The sequence below is a fragment of the Bombina bombina genome, chromosome 1 (assembly GCF_027579735.1).
Source record: "Bombina bombina isolate aBomBom1 chromosome 1, aBomBom1.pri, whole genome shotgun sequence".
Classification (NCBI taxonomy): Eukaryota; Metazoa; Chordata; class Amphibia; order Anura; family Bombinatoridae; genus Bombina; species Bombina bombina.
This window is the reverse complement of record NC_069499.1, coordinates 507,166,655-507,192,245: the sequence shown is the minus strand read 5'-3', so window position 1 is coordinate 507,192,245 and position 25,591 is coordinate 507,166,655. Positions and strand designations below refer to the sequence as shown.

General features: G+C 36.9%; 1 protein-coding gene across 1 annotated transcript in view; it reads left to right on the top strand.

The window, feature by feature from the left end:
• Positions 1-25,591, top strand: part of TRPM2 (transient receptor potential cation channel subfamily M member 2) — a 272,602-nt gene that overhangs the window by 101,133 nt on the left and 145,878 nt on the right. Inside the window, exons 8-11 of the mRNA XM_053712880.1 lie at positions 1,067-1,267; positions 22,310-22,412; positions 24,697-24,818; positions 25,381-25,591. The exon at positions 25,381-25,591 is cut by the window's right edge and continues 140 nt beyond it. Of these exons, the coding sequence (XP_053568855.1) occupies positions 1,067-1,267; positions 22,310-22,412; positions 24,697-24,818; positions 25,381-25,591 (637 nt within the window). The remainder of the gene's footprint in view (positions 1-1,066; positions 1,268-22,309; positions 22,413-24,696; positions 24,819-25,380) is intronic.

Genomic DNA, 25,591 nt, shown 5'->3' with positions numbered 1-25,591 from the left:
CCTTTAAAATGAATAGGTGCAGCATTAATATGGCACTTTAATAACCTTCTAAAGTTTTATTTTATTTTAAAACCTCTAGATTAATGTGCTTGGAGGGCTATAGCTGCACCTCACTGACAACACACAGAGAAGGCTGAAATGTAGATCTGGAGTTTGCCTTCTCTCTTGTTCAGAGAGCCATTGACCTCTATTTAACAAGCTCCGAACGGAGCTTGATGGCCCCTGTTTCTGGCGAGTCTTCAGACTCGCCAGAAACAGCCGTTATGAAGCAGCGGTCACAAAGACCGCTGCTCCATAACCTGTCCGCCTGCTCTGAGCAGGCGGACAGACATCACCGGAAATCAACCCGATCGAGTATGATCGGGTTGATTGACACCCCCCTGCTGGTGGCCTATTGGCTGCGAGTCTCCAGGGGGGGCGTTGCACCAGCAGCTCTTGTGAGCTGCTGGTCCAATGCTGAATATGGCGAGCGTATTGTTCGCTGTATTCAGCGAGGTCAGTCGGACCTGATACGCACTGTCGGATCAGGTCCGACAGACCTTGAAAACTAGAGGCCATTGTCTGGTATTTCAGGGCTGGGCTGTATTTTCTAATCAGGACCAGACTCATATACTTCAGAAAAGTTCTTCTCTTTTAAAGGCACATTCTCTAAAAAAAAGAGGCTGCTCCTGAGGAGCTAACTAGCCATAGAACAAGCTATTACGCTGCTGTTCCCTGGTTTGAGCTCTTTCTTTTTGTGCATAAGGGTACATATTGTGTATATAAGTTTGTTGAAGTCACTATTAACTCCAGGAAGTTAAGAGACTTGTAATCAAAATGCTTTTTGTAGTACTTGGGTGTCATAGACATGCTAACAATACATGAGATGGCAATTTTTTAACAAGGTGCTTTGTAGTACATCAATCACTATTTTGGTTCACTTGTGCCATATGATTTTCAGATATTTCTAAATGAACTCACTCAAAAACTACTGGTATTTAGATATCTTTATTGCACCAATCTAAATATAGTTGTTGCATTTTTCCAAAGTAACAACGCTTATTTCTTCTGGGTTTTTTTTATACAGACGATATACAATGCAATTAGCAATAATACTCCGTGTGTTATAGTGGAAGGATCAGGAAGAGTGGCTGATGTCATCGCACGTGTTGCTGACCTGCCGATTTCAAAAATCACAATTTCTCTTATCCAGGAGAAGCTACACTCTCTGTTCAATGACACATTTGACACGTTTACAGAACTCAAGATTGTTGAGTGGACCAAGAAGGTAATCACTTTAAGTAAGAATGGTCAGGCCACTTAATATTTTTTTATGATCCTTTATTATTATTAATGCTATGACTATTAACATTTATTTGTAAAGTACATATAGATTACCGCTATTCAGGGGTTACACTAAAGCATTATACTAGTATAAGTTTCTTTGTAAAAATAGAGAAGTGTTTATTAATAATCATAGAGTACATTGTACACCAGAACTACAATACAGTATATAGTCTATGCATGACATTCAAGAGGATTTAAGTTTTGAAAAGATCACCAGTTATTGTGTGTATTTCTGCATGTAAGAGACATGAAACCCCACATTTTTCTTTCATGTTTCAGATAGAGCATACAATTTAAATTAACTTTTCTACTGACTTCTCTTATCAAATCTGCTTTATTCTCTTGACATTTTTTGTTTAACGAGAGGCAATGAGCTACCGTGAGCTAGCTGAACACATTTGCACCAATGACAAGAGGCTTTAATATTCAGCCAGCAATCATTAACTAGATCCCAGTCGTGCATTGCTTCTGCTGAGCCTACTTAAAGGGCCATGATACCCAATTGTTGAAACACTTGAAAGTTATGCAGCATAGCTGTAAAAAGCTGACTAGAAAATATCCCCTGAACATCTCTATGTAAAAAAGAAAGATATTTTACCTCAAAATGTCCTAAGTATTTACACCCCATTGTAAAGTTCTTTAAGCAGCAAATCATTATGCCTGTCCCGGGATCTGCAAGGGAGCGAGCCTCATGCACAATCCCTATTCAGTTTAAGGAAGTTTACTATGAAATTTCATGAGAGTTAAAGGGACAGTCAAGTCCAAAAAACCTTTCATTTTTCAAATAGGGCATGTAATTTTAAACACCTTTCCAATTTACTTTAATCAACAATTTTGCTTTGTTCTCTTGGTATTCTAGTTGAAAGCAAACCTAGGAAGGCACATATGATAATTTCTAAGCCCTTGAATGCCGCCTCTATTTTATTTACTTTTCACAGCAGGGGAGAGCAAGCTCATGTAGGCTATATAGATAGCATTGTGATCACACCCGTGGCTAGTGGCAGACACTGCACTAATTGGCTAAAATGCAAGTCAATAGATAATAACTAAAAGTCATGTGATTAGGGGCAGTCAGAAGATGCTTAGATACAAGTTAGTCACAGAAGTAAAAAGTGTATTAATATAACAGTGTTGGTTTTGCAAAACTGGGGAATGGGTAATAAAGGGATTATCTATCTTTTTAAACAACAAAAATTCTGGTGTTGACTGTCCCTTTAAGTCAAATCTCATGAGATCACAGTAAATGAGTTCATGACCTCAGCAATGTTGATGCTGATTAGCTGCTGTTCATTTCTTCCTTTTTTTATACCTGCAGCTGGACAGCAGCTGAAGTATAACTTTTTACACAGCACTTACTCTGGTGAGCTGAGGAGATTGTGATGTAAAATATCTTACTTTTTTACTTAGAGATTCTCAGGTGATATTTTCCTGTCAGCTTTTTACAGTTATGCTGCATCACTTTCAAGTGATTTAGCATATGAGTATTATGTCCCTTTAAGTAAGTTGTTTAAAATTGTGTGCTCTATTTGAATCACGAAAATGTAATTTTGACTTAACTTTAATTACAGGACAACACTTAATGTAGTCTGTGAGCAACATTTATCAAAGTTCGGGAAGGTGAGGTTTGCGGCTTTGCAGTGAGCGGGCAGCAATACGTGTGAGTTTAACAACTTTTATTGCCCACAGCCCTGTCTGACACTATCTGGAAGCATATTGTATATATTGCCCAAATACACTACTTTTAAAGTAATTTTAATTTCAAATATATATTATTAATTGTTTTCAATACTAATAATTTAAAAGCTGTTAAGCAATTTGGTATACTAAATATTTTTTTTTATTTATGTAAGCTGTTAAGTAAATACAATTTTGCTTACATGATTGCTTTGCAAGCTTTTAGCTTGAATAAAGTTTGGGTTTAAGGATACCCTGAGTCATTTTCATTATGAATTTACAGGTAATTAATTTTGTCAAGTAAGCAGTAACATACCCCCCAACTGTCCCGATTTTCGCGGGACAGTCCCGATTTTAGGGGTCTGTCCCTCTGTCCCGAGTTGCTAGCCATCTGTCCCGATTTGCCCCAGGCATTAAAAAAAAAAAATTTTTTTTTTTTTTTTTTTTTTAAATTCCGTTGGGGCCATACTAAGAAGCAGCTGGCTTTGCTTTCACAGGGTTAGATACCTGTTTCCATGTGGAAAAGGAATGGTGTGTGGGTTAAGCAGGAGTAAGAAGGCTGTATATACACTCTGACCACGGGTAATGGTGACCTCTCTAACCTACCTCTGGTAGTGATGATGTCTAACCCCTGGGGATAATACTAGCATGCCTTCAGTTTTATACAATGAGCAGTGCTAATACCAGAGTAACAAACAGTGGCAGCCGCAGACTGCCAGCTAATGTGCTTGCCAACCTCAGGACCCCATACAATGAATGTAGTGCGTGTGTCTATCTGTATCCATAACTGTGTGTGTGTATCTGTATGTATAAGTGTATGCTATGTAGTGTGTGTGTGTATCTGCATGTATAAGTGTATACTATGTAGTGTGTGTATCTGCATGTATAAGTGTATGCTATGTAGTGTGTGTGTATCTGCATGTGTAAGTGTATGCTATGTAGTGTGTGTGTGTCTGCATGTATAAGTGTATGCTATGTAGTGTGTGTATCTGTATGTATAAGTGTATGCTATGTAGTGTGTGTGTATCTGCATGTATAAGTGTATGCTATGTAGTGTGTGTATCTGTATGTATAAGTGTATACTATGTAGTGTGTGTGTGTATCTGCATGTATAAGTGTATGCTATGTAGTGTGTGTGTATCTGCATGTATAAGTGTATGCTATGTAGTGTGTGTGTATCTGCATGTATAAGTGTATACTATGTAGTGTGTGTGTATCTGCATGTATAAGTGTATGCTATGTAGTGTGTGTGTATCTGCATGTGTAAGTGTATGCTATGTAGTGTTCTACTGTGCATTTTTGCTGACTTTAAAGGCCAGAATTTAGAATATTAATGGGGAATGCAGAGAGCAGTTTTAAAGAATTTATTATTAAATGTCCAATTAATATAAAAATATTTAGCAATGTCTTTGCAAAGGATAATTAAATACATAGCTCACATGGCCATACCAGTGGTTTGAGCTTGTGTTTGATTTGCTGCCTGAGGCCTAGATTTGGAGTTCGGCGGTAAAAGGGCTGTTAACGCTCCGCGGGCTTTTTTCTGGCCGCACCATAAATTTAACTCTGGTATCGAGAGTTTAATCAAATGCTGCGTTAGGCTCCAAAAAAGGAGCGTAGAGCATTTTTACCGCAAATGCAACTCTCGATACCAGAGTTGCTTACGGACGCGGCCGGCCTCAAAAACGTGCTCGTGCACGATTCTCCCATAGGAAACAATGGGGCTGTTTGAGCTGAAAAAAAACCTAACACCTGCAAAAAAGCAGCGTTCAGCTCCTAACGCAGCCCCATTGTTTCCTATGGGGAAACACTTCCTACGTCTGCACCTAACACCCTAACATGTACCCCGAGTCTAAACACCCCTAACGTTACACTTATTAACCCCTAATCTGCTGCCCCCGCTATCGCTGACCCCTGCATATTTTTTTTAACCCCTAATCTGCCGCTCCGTAAACCGCCGCCACCTACGTTATCCCTATGTACCCCTAATCTGCTGCCCTAACATCGCCGACCCCTATATTATATTTATTAACCCCTAATCTGCCCCCCTCAACGTCGCCGACACCTGCCTACACTTATTAACCCCTAATCTGCCGAGCGGACCTGAGTGCTACTATAATAAATGGATTAACCCCTAACCCGCCTCACTAACCCTATCATAAATAGTATTATCCCCTAATCTGCCCTCCCTAACATCGCCGACACCTAACTTCAATTATTAACCCCTAATCTGCCGACCGGAGCTCACCGCTATTCTAATAAATTGATTAACCCCTAAAGCTAAGTCTAACCCTAACACTAACACCCCCCTAAGTTAAATATAATTTTTATCTAACGAAATAAATTAACTCTTATTAAATAAATTATTCCTATTTAAAGATAAATACTTACCTGTAAAATAAATCCTAATATAGCTACAATATAAATTATAATTATATTATAGCTATTTTAGGATTAATATATATTTTACAGGCAACTTTGTAATTATTTTAACCAGGTACAATAGCTATTAAATAGTTAAGAACTATTTAATAGTTACCTAGTTAAAATAATAACAAATTTACCTGTAAAATAAATCCTAACCTAAGATATAATTAAACCTAACACTACCCTATCAATAAAATAATTAAATAAACTACCTACAATTACCTACAATTAACCTAACACTACACTATCAATAAATTAATTAAACACAATTCCTACAAATAAATACAATTAAATAAACTAGCTAAAGTACAAAAAATAAAAAAGAACTAAGTTACAGAAAATAAAAAAATATTTACAAACATAAGAAAAATATTACAACAATTTTAAACTAATTACACCTACTCTAAGCCCCCTAGTAAAATAACAAAGACCCCCAAAATAAAAAATTCCCTACCCTATTCTAAATTAAAAAAGTTACAAGCTCTTTTACCTTACCAGCCCTGAACAGGGCCCTTTGCGGGGCATGCCCCAAGAATTTCAGCTCTTTTGCCTGTAAAAGAATAAATACAATACCCCCCCCCCCCAACATTACAACCCACCACCCACATACCCCTAATCTAACCCAAACCCCCCTTAAATAAACCTAACACTAAGCCCCTGAAGATCTTCCTACCTTGTCTTCACCATACCAGGTTCACCGATCCGTCCTGAAGAGCTCCTCCGATGTCCTGATCCAAGCCCAAGCGGGGGCTGAACAGGTCCATGATCCGGTCAAAGTCTTCATCCAAGCGGGGCAGAAGAGGATCTTCCATCCGATTGAAGTCATCATCCAGGCGGCATCTTCTATGGTCTTCCATCCGGAGCGAAGCGGCAGGATCCTGAAGACCTCCAGCGCGGAACATCCATCCGGACCGACGACTGAATGACGAATGACTGTTCCTTTAAGGGACGTCATCCAAGATGGCGTCCCTCGAATTCCGATTGGCTGATAGGATTCTATCAGCCAATCGGAATTAAGGTAGGAATTTTCTGATTGGCTGATGGAATCAGCCAATCAGAATCTAGTTCAATCCGATTGGCCGATCCAATCAGCCAATCAGATTGAGCTCGCATTCTATTGGCTGATCGGAACAGCCAATAGAATGCAAGCTCAATCTGATTGGCTGATTGGATCAGCGGTGTAGACAGTTTGGGGAATCGGCATATCAAGGAGTCCCAGAGTTTAAAAATCTGTTGGTATAGTGGTTATGCATGTAGCCAAGGTGGGTGACTTTGTCTTGCAATCCAACAAAGGGTTCCAGGTGTAGGTGATTTCAAAATTTGGGAATCCATGGGGATCCACACTTTCAGAGGGCCATTTCGATGCCAATCAATATGTTTCTAAATTGGGTAGACCCAATCCACCGTCCCTCAATGGTCTAAACATGGTTTGTTTTTTAATTCTAGGTTTCATGTTTCCCCATATAAAATAATTAAGCATCTTTTGAGTGTAGGTTATGAAATTGTGTGGAAGAGGAATGGGGGCTTCTTGCAATGTATAGAGTAGCCTGGGGAGTATATTCATTTTTAATATTTGAAACCAGTCCCACCAAGAAAACGGTCTATCTTTCCAATTTTGGAGGTCAGTTTGGATGTCAGTGGATATTCTAGTTAAGTTTTTCAGGTTAGGGGATAGGTAAATTCCTAAATACTTCAGTGCCTTGTATTGGTGCTTAAATGGGCATGATAAAAGTAGTATTTGGAAATCCGTTTTTGGTAAGGTGACGTTCATTGGTGGGACTGGCAGAAGGACTCCAAGTCTGCTGGTGTGTAGTAGATGAAGACTTTGTTATTTTTCATTACTTTGAGTCAGAATGGGAATTAACATCTGTATGTGATGCCATTATCTCTGAGGTGAAGGGTCAGAAATCTGGACTCCTTTCTGTTTTAGAGAATCATAGGGCTTAAGTCTGCAAAGAATTGGATTGGGTTATTGCCTATTGTGAAGGGTTGTTGTTTTATTGCAGCGTTTAGTATCCGTTCCTTGTCGACAAATATATGAAATTGTAAGATTGCATCCCTAGAAGGTTGTCTGAGGTTGTCTGAGGGCTCTATGAGCTCTGTCCAGAGGTATGTCCTGAAGTTGAGAATCATTTAACAGGTTGCTGAAGATACTCTGGAGGTATAGTCTGAGGTTTTCAGATGAGATTTTCTCAGGTATGCTTCTGAGGTGCAGATTTTGTCGCCTACCTCTGTTGTCGAGGTCTTTGAGCTTGGTGTGTAAGAATGTAATTTTGGACTCTTGAGCTTCAAGTTCCCTTGTGAGTAGGTCTACTTCTGAGGTTTGCGAGTCAGCAGGACACTTTATTCCCCAAGTCAGTCACATCTTTTTTAACCTCTGAGAGGCTGTCTTTAATAATTTGGCTCAATTGTTGGAGGGAATGGTTGAAGTCTGCTTTAGTTGCTGCTTTGAGGTCTGAGTAAGTGATTGGTGCCTCAGTTTCAGGAGATTGACAATCCTGGGTGTCTTCTGTCTGTGGGAGCGTGGGATTTCCCTCTACGTTTGAAGTATGCAGTGTTCTGAAATAGGCGTTAATTTTTTAACTTGAGGTTGTTTGTTGTTTTGCCAATTAATCTGGTTTATTAGCTTTTTTGGAAGCCATTAGAATGTAGGTTACTGCTGAAGAATGAGGGAAATGAGTAGGAAGTCGCCCCCTTTAGAGATGATAGAGGTATACCTGTATGTTCTTGGAGCTTAGTTGCTATTTTTATTTTGTTCTTGTCTTCAAGCTTAAGAATCACAGGGTAATTACCTATGGACAGAAAAGCTAAATGTATGGGGGACTAAGCCTTGCAGTAACTTATGGTAGGTAGATTGAGACTTCTCAATTTGCTTGAGTGTGATTTATGGATTAGCAGTTTGTTAATTCTGTCATCTTATTATGAGTTCCCCACTTCTTTTTTTCTAAGTTTAATGTGGGTTTTAGGGAATTGCTGCGGTGCAAGAAGAGCGTGGAATTCACCCACCTTACTCCTATATCATGCCCCAGCTATTTCTGCACATCGATGGCCTGATGATAAGAGTGTTGTAGCTCTTTTATCTATTCCCCTGCTTGCCACCACCGGAGGGTGTGTTAGAAAGGACTCCGCTTACCAGGGTTTATTAGGCCTAGGAGCTTGGATCAGCTTTTCTGGGGTTGCGTGGTGTTCGCTCGGTCGTCTGATGCGCAGGTACTGTCTGTCAAAGTTGCAACAAGTGGGCAGACAACCACACTAATCCTGACTGATGCTAGCGATGCTTCCCTGCACCTTGTCGATGGGTTTTTGGTGTCGAGCCACCTCAGTTGCGAGTGATGAGCTCTTTGCCTTCTCACTAGTCATGTGGTGAGGTCCCAGATTCCCGTGGTTTGCTTACGGCGGTTCGTTTGCTGGTTTTCACTTGCTTGCACTGTTATCTTTGCCTCCTTTGCTTAGGCCGTCATTTAGGAGGGATCATAACAGCTTCAATCCCGGTATAATTCTCTTTATGCACTGAATGTTGTGGAGCAGCATTAGCTTAGTGCGGTCATTTCCTTTGATGGTCGGCTCCGCCCATGGAGTTAATAGCTTTATTTAGAGTTGGCGATGTGGGGGGGATGGCGGTTTAGGAGTTAATAGCTTTATTTAGTGTTGGCGATGTGGGGGGCAGCAGTTTAGGAGTTAATAGGTTTAGTTAGTGTTGGCGATGTGGGGGGGGGGGGCGGCAGTTTAGACGTTCAAGGGACATTATAATTTTTTTTTAATTATAGTTTTGCTTATTTTTAAATAACATTGCGCTGATTTCCGGACTCCTAACCAAGCCCCAAAGTTTTAGGAGAATACCGAGGTATACCTACTCCAGATTTCTCCTGTTTGTGTAAAGAGTCTTTTCATATGCAGAGGAGGGGGGAGTGTCTGAATATTTCCCAGTTTAAGTGGGTATTCTAGCTAATCCTTTTAACAGAGCTAAACTTGTAGCTTCTAAGTAATTTTTTAACGGTTTTATACTGGATCAGGGGCGTATTAATGGATAGGCCAACAAGGCCTGTGCCTAGGGTGGCAAATTTTTCTGGGTGGCACTTGCCCCCACCACTGCACGAATATGTGGCTTTAAAAAAAATTGACAGAGCCGTCAGCGCTGTGCCACTGAATATTTCTGACAGACCTAGTCAGAGAGAGACTTAGAGTTAGCCACTGCTGCTGCCACAATGTCTTGATTATTTGATTTATTATCTTGATTTTGTCTGCAAGAGGCTGAAGTGTTTTTCCTTTGAAATTTCTTGAGAAATACGAAGTTTTGATATTAACGAATCAACAATTAAAATTAAACACTTTTTACATAATATATTATTTTTTTCCACTGCAGATATGATAGGTCTAGGCTACTGATCCTATCTGCAGTGGAAAAAAATACTATGTATTAAAAAAGTGTTTAATCGTTGATTCATTATCATAACTTCGTATTTCTCAAGCAATTTCAATGGAAAAACACTGCACACTCGTGCAGACAATCAAGATAATAAATCACATAATCTATATCTATGTCATTTCCAGTCATCTAAAATGTTTACAGTTGACTACTTGAGACTCAAGTTGACTTGCAAAGGCATGTGAGCCCCCCGTCTAGCCCCCGTATAAAGAGATTATGTAATGTACAGTTAGGTTGTAAACTAAACTGTATTACTAACCCTGTGAAGCCCCACATGCAGGAGCGGTTACCTGTATGTATGTCTGTAATGGGAGACCTGTATCTATTTTATAGAAGAATATGCTGGTACCCTGAACAATGATTCATATTTTATCATATTTTAATAGAAGCATGTGCTAAATTTAGTATTTTAGCGTTTTTTATTCTCAGTGCTGCCACTCAAGGGTAAATAACAGCTTGTTAGCGTTCCACAGTTATTATGGTGAGTGTTATATTTCATTTTTAATATATATTGCACAAAACTCTGTCTTAACTTATTGCTTAGGGCAGTGGATCCCAATTTTTTCTGAAAGCAGATCTACACTAACATGTCACACCATATGACTTGGCATCTCTGTAATCTTCCATATGTAATGCCCTAATTGTTATGTCAAATTTTATATATATATATATATATATATATATATATATATACTTTGTATGTATATATATATATATATATATATATATAAAGTGCACTCTCACAAACAGTATCATGATTTGCCAGGGTGCATGAATGTGGTTAATAATAGCAAAAGATAGAAGACAGCACTCTCTGGTCTTAAATATAAAGGTTGTTTTATTTGTAGTGACGTTTCGGGGAAAGCTTCTGAGGAAGGGGAAGCTTTCCCCAAAACGTCACGACAAATAAAACAACCTTTGTATTTAAGACCAGAGAGTGCAAATATCCTCCACACCTCTCAAAAATGAAGAAAAAAATGTTTATATGTTTATATAAAAAGTAACATTTACTTAGAACAAAAGATTAAAAAACATGAAAATCACCATAAAAATATAAGAAAAACACTGTGGTCTGATTGAAGAGAGTGCCAGATATATATATCTATGTATATTTATATATATATATATATATATATATATATATATATATATATATATATATATATACAGTATATACAGGGAGTGCAGAATTATTAGGCAAGTTGTATTTTTGAGGATTAATTTTATTATTGAACAACAACCATGTTCTCAATGAACCCAAAAAACTCATTAATATCAAAGCTGAATATTTTTGGAAGTAGTTTTTAGTTTTAGCTATTTTAGGGGATATCTGTGTGTGCAGGTGACTATTACTGTGCATAATTATTAGGCAACTTAACAAAAAACAAATATATACCCATTTCAATTATTTATTTTTACCAGTGAAACCAATATAACATCTCAACATTCACAAATATACATTTCTGACATTCAAAAACAAAACAAAAACAAATCAGTGACCAATATAGCCACCTTTCTTTGCAAGGACACTCAAAAGCCTTCCATCCATGGATTCTGTCAGTGTTTTGATCTGTTCACCATCAACATTGCGTGCAGCAGCAACCACAGCCTCCCAGACACTGTTCAGAGAGGTGTACTGTTTTCCCTCCTTGTAAATCTCACATTTGATGATGGACCACAGGTACTCAATGGGGTTCAGATCATGTGAACAAGGAGGCCATGTCATTAGATTTTCTTCTTTTATACCCTTTCTTGCCAGCCACGCTGTGGAGTACTTGGACGCGTGTGATGGAGCATTGTCCTGCATGAAAATCATGTTTTTCTTGAAGGATGCAGACTTCTTCCTGTACCACTGCTTGAAGAAGGTGTCTTCCAGAAACTGGCAGTAGGACTGGGAGTTGAGCTTGACTCCATCCTCAACCCGAAAAGGCCCCACAAGCTCATCTTTGATGATACCAGCCCAAACCAGTACTCCATCTCCACCTTGCTGGCGTCTGAGTCGGACTGGAGCTCTCTGCCCTTTACCAATCCAGCCACGGGCCCATCCATCTGGCCCATCAAGACTCACTCTCATTTCATCAGTCCATAAAACTTTAGAAAAATCAGTCTTGAGATATTTCTTGGCCCAGTCTTGACGTTTCAGCTTGTGTGTCTTGTTCAGTGGTGGTCGTCTTTCAGCCTTTCTTACCTTGGCCATGTCTCTGAGTATTGCACACCTTGTGCTTTTGGGCACTCCAGTGATGTTGCAGCTCTGAAATATGGCCAAACTGGTGGCAAGTGGCATCTTGGCAGCTGCACGCTTGACTTTTCTCAGTTCATGGGCAGTTATTTTGCGCCTTGGTTTTTCCACACGCTTCTTGCGACCCTGTTGACTATTTTGAATGAAACGCTTGATTGTTCGATGATCACGCTTCAGAAGCTTTGCAATTTTAAGAGTGCTGCATCCCTCTGCAAGATATCTCACTATTTTTACTTTTCTGAGCCTGTCAAGTCCTTCTTTTGACCCATTTTGCCAAAGGAAAGGAAGTTGCCTAATAATTATGCACACCTGATATAGGGTGTTGATGTCATTAGACCACACCCCTTTTCATTACAGAGATGCACATCACCTAATATGCTTAATTGGTAGTAGGCTTTCGAGCCTATACAGCTTGGAGTAAGACAACATGCATAAAGAGGATGATGTGGTCAAAATACTCATTTGCCTAATAATTCTGCACTCCCTGTATATATGTGTGTGTGTGTGTGTATGTATATGTGTTTTGCATTGTCATGAATAAAAAAAGTTCCATTACACTCTGACTAAAATATACTGTGACCAAAATAGCCATTAAACCTAGGAAGGGGAGAGGAGCAGCAGAATTTTGAATGCCTAGGGGAGCACAAAACCTAAATACGCCACTATACTGGATTTTTATATCATTATCTGTGCATATTATTCTTTATAGCAGTGTCTATTACATGCAGTTAAATGAAAATTGGTGTATACTGTCCCTTTAACAAGTTTAGTTACTGTTGACGATGTGGGGGGATGGCGGTTTAGGGGTCAATAGGTTTAGTTAGTGTTTAATTTAGTGTTGGCGGTGGGGGGGCAGAGGTTTATAATAGTTTTCCGAATCAGCCAAAATTCGGCCAAAAATTAATTAGGCCAAAATGAATTGCACATGTCTAGTTTAAAGGGTATATGGTATATGACAAGGTGTTGGTGTTGGACTGGAAAGGGCTAAAATGTATATGTATGGGTGTATATGTGTATATATATATATATATATATATATATATATATATGCATATAAATGTGTATTTATGTGTTTATATTTACATACTAATATACACATACACACTACTCTTTTTTTTTTGTATTTATGTTTTGTATTGTAGGCCCCTCCCTCATCCTCCCACTCCAAGATCACCTTTTTATGTAGCATAAGGTCCACCCTACCCCAATATTGTTTCATAGTGTAAAGCCCCATCCCTTGGGATTATTTACTCTTTTAAGAAGAAGATTTGTTTGTTTTCAAGTAGTAACTATGTCCAAATGGAGCAAGGGGCTAAGATTGAACAAGCAAATGCATATGCAGGCTTTTGCCTTGCAAGCCAATCACATATGTGAAGGGCTTGTCAATTATTTTTTTATGAACAAGTCTGAGATCTTTTAACCCCACCACTTCTGAGGTGGTGGAGAGGTTAGAAAGTAGCAGTCATAATAATAAGAAGCAAATCTGTACTGCAAGGGCTCCAAACTGCATTTGTTACAATATTCATTTATAGCAGATAGTTGGCCATAGTCTCAGGTTGGACACACTTTTACAGACTATAATTATATTTTTTTTCTTTCATGATTCATAAAGAGAATACAATCTTTCCATTTTCATTTTACTATTATTATCAAATTTCGTTCTAATGTTATTCTTTGTTAAAGAGATATCTAGATAGGTAGCGTGCACATGTCTGAAGCACTAAATGACAGGAAATAGTGCTGCCATCTAGTGCTCTGGCTAATGTATAACATTGCAGAAACTCTCCTTAATTTACCTCCCTGCTTTTCAACAAATGATAACAAGAAAAAAAAATTGATAATAAAAGTTAATTGGAAAGTTGTTTAAAATTGTATGTTCTATCTGAATCATGAAAGAAACAAATTGGATTTTATGTCCCAGGCATTTGCTTGTCTTTCTTTGGTCTGATAAATTAATATGTATAAACTATCCAGAAAAATAAGGAGAGAACACAGAAGGTATTTGTGGCACACTTGGCATAAAAGACTTAATTTATCAAATGAGGAATGGATAGGGAGGACAGATGTAACAAATTTAAAATATAACTTGTATTGGTCAGATTTAATAGTTGTAATAAAACAAACAAGTAAATATACTACACAGAAAGATGATATAGAGATGCCAAGAAAACTATGTTATATGTGTTAGTGTGATATAACTTCACTGATTGTCTATGGTGGGGTTTGAGCGGTCTATGATTTTCTACATAGATGTATCTGCAGGATTCAAAATCAGACAATCTCTCGTTTCCCAAGTTCCTGGATATAGTATTAGTGTTATAAAATATAACAGGATCCCACCACAGTGATATTCAAATTCCAACTCTCTATATAAAAAAATATATTGAATAGATCTGATTTAGGGTCAGATTCCAAAATATCTCCTGTGTATTTAAAAGTGAATGATAACGAGATTATCCATTAAAGTAAAGAGAAAATAAAGTTTAAAATAGTGTTCAAGATAAGAACACAAAGATATTTCTAACACACGCTTCTCCTGTAATAAGAATAGTATAAAGGTGTATACCTGGGTCTATAATGGTTTGTAAAAAGAAAAGAACATATATAGTATGTAAACGGTCTCATATATGGGTTAGTACTTGTACCTCAAAAGACTATGAACGGCTAGGAGACGGGAAAAGCTAGCAATGTATTCCCCAGAGTTCTCAAGCACATTACCCACATCCCAAAATCTACAAGGTTTCCATAAAAAATAGAGACTAAGTGCCAATTAAGGCCAACATAATTAAGTTTAGGAAAATACAGGAGAAGCAGTGCGAACGCCTGATGGGCGTTTTGCCAACTGCTTTCTCAAAGGCGCGGATCATCCTCGATGCCGTCCATATTTATGTGAACGCCAGCCAATCATGGAGGGGGGGGTGTGACCCGGAGATCTGATTCCAACTGCCAATCATGTTGCGGCTGTGACATCACGTACTCACGTGATGTGTGTGTTTACATTCCGTCTGACAGGGGATGATCAGAAGCGGAATGGTTGTAACTTAACTCTATCAGTAATTACAGTATGCCGGTCAGGTCCGATTACAACGGACAAACCATGTATATATTGACACAGTATGTCTAACTCTGTGATTGTAAGGGAAATATAATATAATTTTTGGTGTAACCAAAAAGAGTTTATACTAAAAAGACCTATGTGTATATACTAGGTTTCAGATCAGTCATGTGTATGAGATTGTAACAGATGTCTCTCTTCCATTATTGTTGGATATAATTAGATCAGAGGAGCAAGGAGAGGGCGCAAATAGGCAATGCATATTGTTCATGAAAAGATCCTTAGGCATACATTTTTATTGTAATAATCATATAGGCCAAAATTTACCCATTAATCTCGTGTTTCGAAAAACTAACACAATAGTTTTGGCAGACATAAGGCATTTTATGTGATTTTGAACAGTAACGGTTATTACAGTATGTCAATCAAGTCCAATTGCATCAGACAAATCATATATATAATGACCTAATATATCCAACTATGTGATTGTCAGGGGAATATTATAAAGTCAATGGTATCACCAAAAAGAGGGGTTTTATACTAAGATTCCTATGTATATACACTAAAAATTCAGATAAATTGATGCAAAGTGTGGGATTGTAACAAAAGTCTCTCTTCTAATGTAGCAAAGAGGGGGCACAATTGTGAAATGCATATTATTCACAGAAAATTCCTTAGGCATAAATGTTTATGCTTAAATACAAGGGGGAAGAGGGAACAATACTGTTATAATTATCATATAGGCAGAGAATAGTCCATTAATCTAGTGATTGAAATATCTGATATAATTAGTTTTAGAAGACACAATGCATTTTATGAGATTTTGAAAATTACGGGAGTATCGTTGTTATAACAATGCTATGCTTATAGTCCGGTCATTCAAGCAGCAGAATTATCATATATGCATACTTATATGGCCTTTTTTTGCCTATGTGATAATTACAATAAAAATGTATACCTAAGGATCTTTTCATGAATAATATGCATCGCGTAATTGCGCCCTCTCCTTGCTCCTCTGAACTAATTATATCCAACAGTAATGGAAGAGAGACATCTGTTACAATCTCATACACATCATTGACTAATCTGAAACCTAGTACATACACATAGGCCTTTTTAGTATAAACTCTTAATGGTGACACCAATGATTATATTATATTTCCCTTACAATCACAGAGTTAGACACATACTGTGTCAATATATACATGGTTTGTCAGTTGTAATCAGACCTGGCCGGCATACTGTAATTACTGATAGAGTTAAGTTACAACCATTGCGCTTCTCTGCTCATCCCCTGTCAGACGGAATATAAACACATACATTACGTGAGTACGTGATGTCACAGCCACAACGTAATTGGCGGTTAGAATCAGATGTCTGGGTCACACCCCCCTCCCGGATTGGCTGGCGTTCACATAAATATGGACAGCAACGAGGACAATCCCCGCCTTTGAGAAAGCAGTTGGCGAAATGCGCGTCAGGTGTTCGCACTGCTTCTCCTGTATTTTCTTTGGTAAAAAGAGTCCTAAACGTAATTATGTTGGCCTTAATTGGCACTTAGTCTCTATTTTTTATGGAAACCTCGTAGATTTTGGGACATGGGTAATGTGCTTGACAGCTCTAGGGAATACATTGCTAGCTTTTCCCCTCTCCTAGCCGTTCATAGTCTTTTGAGGTACAAGTAGAAACCCATATATGAGACTGTTTACATACTATATATGTTCTCTTCTTTTTACGAACCATTATAGACCCAGGTATACACCTTTATAATACTCTTATTACAGGAGAAGCGTGTGTTAGAAATATCTTTGTGTTCTTATCTTGAACACTATTTTAAACTTTATTTTCTCTTTACTTTGATGGATGATCTCATTATCATTCACTTTTAAATACACAGGAGATATTTTGGAATCTGACCCTAAATCAGATCTATTCAATATATTTTTTATATAGAGAGTTGGAATTTGAATATCACTGTGGTTGGGTCTTATTACATTTTATAACACTAATACTATATCCAGGAACTTGGGAAACGAGAGATTGTCTGATTTTCGAATCCTGCAGATACATCTATGTGGAAAATCATAGACCGCTCAAACCCCACCATAGACAATCAGTGAAGTTATATCACACTAACATATATAACATAGTTTTGTTGGTATCTCTATATCATCTTTCTGTGTAGTATATGTACTTGTTTGTTTTATTACAACTATTGAATCTGACCAATAAAAGTTATATTTTAAATGTTTACAGCCACATTTCAAAGGAAGATCCCCGCACACAGAAATTGAAAGACTGACTCAATCCAAAATAGATAGTAAAAGCAAGTCAATTTATTCAATGTTTAAAAACATTGTGTATCAAAAAGTGAACAGTGAAAAAACGAGTCAAACGCGTTTCGTCATATATAACATACTTTGTCAATGACTCTTAGATGTTAAAGCATACATGGGTACTTATATACAGTAAAGACACACCCCTTTCACCTTAATTACTCTATTAACCCTTAACATCCTTTAAAAAAATTGGCTGTTCAAAACCTATATCAGTATTCAACTAAGATTATTTATTATCTCTCATATGCTTGAAAAACCTTTAACTCTCAAGATTTAAATAATTGTATAGTGGTATATAACTGCATGCTTATACCTGTTAACATAATATACCTTAATTTGTATACTTATTGATTTTTGTATATCTTAAAGACACTATTGAAGATAAAATGGAACAAGAATATCCATCCATCCATATTCTAAAATTTGATGAAATCACAATAAATAGAATATATAAATTATGGCTACAAAAAGTTTGATGTCCCATTCAGAATTTAGACCAGCTGGTATTGTGGTACCCAATTGAAAGTTACAAAACAACTACTGTTGCTTCAAAGATCTGATTCTATCTCCACCTCTAGTGTGTCTCTTAGTGTGCTGGATGCCTTGTACAGTCAATAGAGAACTATCTGAGTTATGATATCTATGAAAATGCAGGGCTATGGGAGTTGTTTATTGAGGGTATTCAATGACTCTTAAGTGATCTTTTAAAGTTCTGGTCATGTGACCTACATACTTTTTGTCACAGCCCAGACATTTCAACAGATAAATCACAAATTCCGTGTTACAATTGATATATTCCTTAATTTTAAATGTTTTAAATTTTTGAATCATCCTGAGACATAAATTAATTTCCCAGTACAACATAAGAACATGTTTTGCATATTCTACTGCCACATTTATAGAAACCGGCTTTTTTTGATAGCCAATTATGTTTGTTTACCACTGGTAACATAGACGGTGCCAACATGTTGCCAAGAGTTTTACTTTTTCTGCTTACAAAATTTAAACCCATATCTACTACTTTGCTTAGTATTGGATCTGTTTTTAGAATGGGCAAAGATTTGTTAATATTCTCACATATTTGGTTATATTCCTTACTAAAGTTAGTAATAAAATTTTTTTATTTTTTTTCATTATTGAACTCATCCTTTTTGGTCTGCTTTCTTTTTTTGGGTTGTAACAAACTTTCCCTGTCTAAATTATCCACTATAGATGTTTTTCATTGTAGCCTCTTGACAGGAATCTTTTTGTAGTCTCCTCTGAAAATTTTACATATCATCTGCTGATGTACAATTTCTCTTTGCCCGCATATATTGTCCCTTAGGTATGTACTTTATAACATGACTGGGGTGGCATGACCTGGCGTTCAACAGCATATTACCTGCTGTTGGTTTTCTGTAGAGACAAACTTCTACTCTGTGTTGTTCTAAATTTGATTTCAAAGTGATATCCAGATAATATTTTGATATTTAATCATAATCCATAGTAAAATCCAGATTCATTTTATTCTGTTTCAGATATTTCAAAAAATGTGAAAATTCATCTGGTTCGCCCTTCCATATAAAGAGCAGGTTGTCTATGTAGCGATCAAAAAATTGTATATACTCTTTGAAGGGATTGCCATCCCCAAAGACGTGGAACAGCTCCCACCAACCCAAAAAAAGGTTGGCATATGTGGGATCAAATTTTGCCCCCATAGCTGTTCCATGCCTCTGGAGATAGAAATCCCCCCCAAAACTAAAGACATTATGTGTCAGTAAATATTCAATAGATTTTAAAATAAATTCCTTGGTAGTCAAATCATACCCTGAATATTTATCAAGAAAAAATTGTATGGCCAGTATACCCTGTATATGCGGAACAGAGGTGTAAAGTGATACCACATCAATGGTAATGAAGTAGTAGCCTTTATCCCAAAATATCTTCTCTACTTTGTTTATCACATCAGTTGTATCTCGTATGAAACTTTTGAGATTCACCACCATTGGTTGCAACAAATTATCTATTATTTCTCCCAATGGTTCATTAAATGATCCAATCTCCGCAATTATTGGACGCCCTGGGGGGAACACAGGGTCCTTATGTAGCTTTGGTAAGTAGTGAAAAATTGCAGAGACTGGATAGTTAACTGTTAAATTCTCAGCATTTTTTTGAGTGATTACTCCATTGTTCTCAGCCCATTTAATAATGGACTGTAACTCATTTCGTAACTTAAAAACAGGATTATAAGATAATAATTCATAAACATTTCTATCCTCCAGTTGTCTCTGGGCTTCCTTTATGTCAGGGGTGTCCAAACTTTGCTCTCCAGAGGTTTTGGAACTACATTTCCGATGATGCTCAGCCAGCATTTTATCTAGCTGAGCATCATGGGAAATGTAGTTCCAAAACCTCTGGAGAGCAAAGTTTGGACATCCCTGCTTTATGTAGTCTATCCTATCTAGGATGACAACATTCCCACCTTTATCGGAATTACGAATTACAATAGATTCCTCCGTTTTTATACATTCTAATTCTTCAAAATCCTTTTTACTTAGATTGTTTTTTACACTGATTTAACTTTTTGTGTCTAAATCCAAATGACATAGTTCATTTCTAACAGTTTTTTTGAAATATCTCTGTAGCATTTGATCTAGTGTGTACTGGATAAAAAGAGGACTTATGTTTAAATCTTGAAAGATTTGGTTTTTCCCCAGTTTCCAGAATATGAGATTCTTCACTATTTGCTTGTAAGCTAACCAAGTCAAATTCAGCACAATTATCTTGAAAATTAAACGTCATCATAATTATATGAAAATACTTCATCTTTAAAGACCGCAGCTGAAGCATCTTGTTGTATTTCAAAAAAATGTTTCTTTAAAACGAAAGATCTTACAAATCTATTTACATCAACTATGGTCTTGAAAAGGCTGAAGTGGCTTAAGGGAGAGAAGTTTAACCCCAGAGATAAAATTCTTGTTTGTCGATCAGAAAGTGCAAAAGAAGACAAGTTAATAACTTTCTTATCTTCTTTATATATTTCTTTTTCTGTGATTGCCCCTGTCTTTTCGGGTATCTGTGCTGTTGAACGCCAGGTCATGCCACCCCAGTCATGTTATAAAGGACATACCTAAGGGACAATATATGCGGGTAAAGAGAAATTGTACATCAGCAGATGATTATGTAAAATTTTCAGAGGAGACTACAAAAAGATTCCTGTCAAGAGGCTACAATGAAAAACATCTATTGAAAGCAAAACAAATAGTGGATAATTTAGACAGGGAAAGTTTGTTACAAACCAAAAAAAGAAAGCAGACCAAAAAGGATGAGTTCAATAATAAAAAAACATTTTTTATTACTAACTTTAGTAAGGAATATAACCAAATATGTGAGATTATTAACAAATATTTGCCCATTCTAAAAACAGATCCAATACTAAGCAAAGTAGTAGATATGGGTTTAAATTTTGTAAGCAGGAAAAGTAAAACTCTTGGCAACATGTTGGCACCGTCTATGTTACCAGCGGTAAACAAACATAATTGGCTATCAAAAAAAGCCGGTTTCTATAAATGTGGCAGTAGAATATGCAAAACATGTTCTTATGTTGTACTGGGAAATGAATTTATGTCTCAGGATGATTCAAAAACATTTAAAATTAAGGAATATATCAATTGTAACACAGAATTTTGGATTTATCTGTTGAGATGTCTGGGCTGTGACAAAAAGTATGTAGGTCACACGACCAGAACTTTAAAAGATCGGTTTCTGGAACACTTAAGGGCCATTGAAGACCCTCAATCAACGACCCCCATAGCCCTGCATATTCAAATATATCATAACTCAGATAGTTCCCTATTAACTGTATAAGGCATCCCGCACACTAAGAGACATCCTAGAGGTGGAGATAGGATCAAATCTTTGAAGCAGGAGGTGTTTTGGATCTTTCAATTGGGTACTAGAATACCAGCTGGTCTAAATTCTGAATGGGACATCAAACTTTTTGTAGACTTATAGGCCATAATTTATATATTCTATTTATTGTGATTTCATCAAATTTTAGAATATGGATGGATATTCTTGATCCATTTTATCTTTAATTGTGTCTTTAAGATATACAAAAATCAATAAGTATACGAATCAAGGTATTTTATGTTAACAGGCAGTTATATACTACTATACAATTATTTAAATCTTAAGAGTTAAAAGTTTTTCAAGCATATGAGAGATAATAAAGAATCTTAGTTGAATACTGATATAGGTTTTGAATAGCCAATTTTTTAAAGGATGTTAAGGGTTAATAGAGCAATTAAGGTTAAAGGGGTGTGTCTTTACAGTATATAAGTACCCATGTATGCTTTAACATCTAAGAGTCATTGACAAAGTATGTTATATATAACGAAACGCGTTTGACTAATTTTTTCAATGTTCACTTTTTGATACACAATGTTTTTAAACATTGAATAAATTGACTTGCTTTTACTATCTATTTTGGATTGAGTCAAAGACTTTCAATTTCTGTGTCCGGGGATCTTCCTTTGAAGTGTGGCTGTAAACTATTTTTGGAAGTCGTGGTGAAGCTCCTTGGATCCTGGGCACCGGTTGCAAGACGTGCAGTTTCCGGAGGGATTTCCTGTTTGCGGGACAAAGCACACAGCATGAAGCACGTGTAAGGGTAATTTTTCTGGATAAATAATATTTGGGTATTAGGCACTGCCTATATAGGGATACATAGGTCTGCCCTCTAAGGATACTATAATAGACTTAATACCTTTCCCCTTACCTCTCTTTGGAGAGGCTTCCCATAACAATATGTATAAACTGCTATCTTATATTTTTTTCTTTGTCAGATTCAAGACATTATGAGAAATAAACAACTTCTGACAATCTTCCAGGAGGACAAGGATGACCAGCATGATATTGATGTAGCTATTCTTCAAGCATTGCTTAAGGGTATACTTTGCATTAAATGTAATAAAATACCACCCCATTTCTACAGAAAAGTAACACATAACATTGCAGCTATGGCCTCTAAGAAACACACTAAATGCAACATGTAGTTTCAACAAGAATAAACCTCTACTGAGCTTTATGCATGGATCTTGTACATTAAGAACAGGAAAGACAGAATGTTCATTCAATAATACTAAGAGACAAGGCATTTGAAAGGGATAACGGACCTTACACCCATTGATCCTTCCTCTGGACAGTCTAGATCTTCTTTTTAGTACCAAAGAGATACACAAGTATTGCAATAGTATCTATATGTTGTATCCATCTGTTACTGTTATTGAAAAACTTGGATCTGTTTTCAAACAATGTAAAGGTTTGTGAAATATTAATCATTGTTATAAAATACAACTTTCCATTTAACTTCTATTATCATGACTGGAGCACTATATGACAGCAGTTCTAAAACAATATTATCCATTTGCAATAGCACTAGATGGCAGCATTCTTTATTGTCTGCCATGTAGTGCCTCAGACATGTGCACATTATATACCTAGGTGTCTTTTTAACAAAGTACACTGTGAGAGCTAAATTCGATAAAAGAAGAAATGGGTTTCATATCCCTTTAAATCTTTTATATATTTGTAGGATTGCAAGACATTAGAAGAGCACCTGGGGCCCCATTTATTAAGAAGCTAGTGAACAAGGTCCAGAGTCATGGAATCTGTCCACCCACATTCATAGCTAGCAAAGTGGTATCCACCAGCCCCATTTATCATTGCACAAGGCTATGCTTGTGCAGCCCTTGCTCTGCTTTAGCATGGCTTGTCAATCATCCTGGATGAATCAGTCCAATCAGTTCACTACCTCTGAAGTGAGGATAGCTTAGGAAACAAAAACTGCTACTTGTATTTGCAGTGAGAGAGCCTGTACTGTAGGGGCTCTGTAGCTATGTCTGCAGCTTTATAAATTGATGCTAGAACTAAAAAAATATCATTATAGGCAAAATTTATCAATACAAGATCTCCGTTTTATGAAGTTATGGACCCTATGTTTTTACCCGGGCACCGTATTCATTTATGATGTGGATTCACAACAGATCAATTTTATTTATTTTACTTTCATACAAAGACTAATCCGATCAAGTTCTCCAAGTTATTACACTGTGATGTCTGTAACTTGTGTCTAACAATCCGCCCGTAAAGCTAATATGTATTCAGCACCTTCTTTGTTACAAACACCATAGAACACAGTAGTCTGGAAGTCATGTTCATGGGATTGCAAGACAACATATGAACATATAATGAATTAGTAGATTAAATTAGAAATAAATTTAAATTGATTGTTTAAAGGGGCAGTTAACTTACAAACTAATGTTATATAATTCTGCACATAAATATATGCATGACTGTTTCGCATGGGCAAATATACTCTAGTATTTCCCCTATTTATAGCATTAAAGGGGCAGTAAACTTACTAACTGATGTTATATAATTCTGCACATAAATATATGCATGACTGTTTCGCATGGGCAAATATACTCTAGTATTTCCCCTATTTATAGCATTAAAGGGGCAGTAAACTTACAAACTAATGTTATATAATTCTGCAAATAGTGCAGAATTATATAAAATTAGCTCAGTGGCAGATTTATACATTAAAGGATTGCAGAGAATTTTTATTTAAAAGTTCATTTTTCCAGAACGCTGCTCCTTGCTCTACTGAGCAGGTCCGGTTTTTCCTCAGCGCATTGCGGCAAAACTTTCTAGTCACAGCGTGCCCAGTCGCACCATTAAACTGAATGTAGCTCGCTCCCGCTCTGGTCTAGTAGCCGGTCTAGACCGGGCACGCTGTGACTAGACAGTGTTGCCGTGATGCGCTGAGGAAAATCCAGACCTGCTCAGTAGATCAAGGAGCAGCGTTCTGGAAAAATGAACTTTTAAATATAAAGTCTATGCAATCCTTTAATGTATAAATCTGCCACTAAGCTAATGTTATATAATTCTGCACTGTGTGCTGAATTATATAACATTAGTTTGTAAGTTTACTGCCCCTTTAATGCTATAAATAGGGGAAATACTAGAGTATATTTGCCCATGCGAAACAGTCATGCATATATTTATGTGCAGACTTATATAACATTAGTTTGTAAGTTTACTGCCCCTTTAATGCTATAAATAGGGGAAATACTAGAGTATATTTGCCCATGCGAAACAATCATGCATATATTTATGATTACTGATTTTATATTTTAACCCACAAAATAAACCTTTTTGTTTTTTTTAGCATCGTTAAGCCATGATCACCAAGGCCATGAAAACTGGGATCACCAACTGAAGTTGGCTGTGGCATGGAACAGGGTTGATATTGCTAGAAGTGACATTTTTACAGATGACCATCAATGGAAGGTGGGTTCCTTAGGAAATAAAATCTTATTGTGGCAATTATTTTTATGCTTGTTATTCCCATTTCCCAAAAGGTGCTGTTTGATTTGTTAGCTCCAGAAAGCAGGGCAAGCTGCTTAAAGGTAATAAAAATGTTCAGCAATAACTAAAACCTTTATGCATATTTGGTAGATAATAGCAGTGCCGTATTGGCCCGTTGGAATACCGGGGCATTTCGCAGTGGGCTGCTGTCGCTGTACATCCACATCCTTAATCAAGAAGGTCACTGGGCAAGCCTTGTGCGCATGCATTTTGCTTATACAGCTAATAAACTGCATGAACAATTAAAGGGGCATGAAAGTCACAATTGAATTTCTGATTCAGGTAGAGAATGCAATTTAAAAATATTTTCAATTAATGAGTCAGCAAATTTTCCTCTTTCTCTTAGTATCCTTTGTTGAAACTTGATTGCTTTCAGAGATAGCATACTGATGAAGGCTCAGAGGCCTTGCATAAGTCTAAAACCTGTTACCATCATAGTAACTGGTTGCAGCTAACTGATGTATATAAATGTATTTCTCTTTAGCCCTCAGATCTTCATCCAGTCATGACAGCAGCATTAATAGGTAATAAGCCTGACTTTGTAAAGCTTTTCCTGGAACATGGTGTCCGTCTGGAGGAATATGCCACTCAGGAAACGTTAATCAATCTGTACAACAACACTGATCCATCCTGTCTGTTTCATGGTAAATTAGCTAAACTTATTGAAGAGGAAAGACTAAGATTGGGAAATTTTA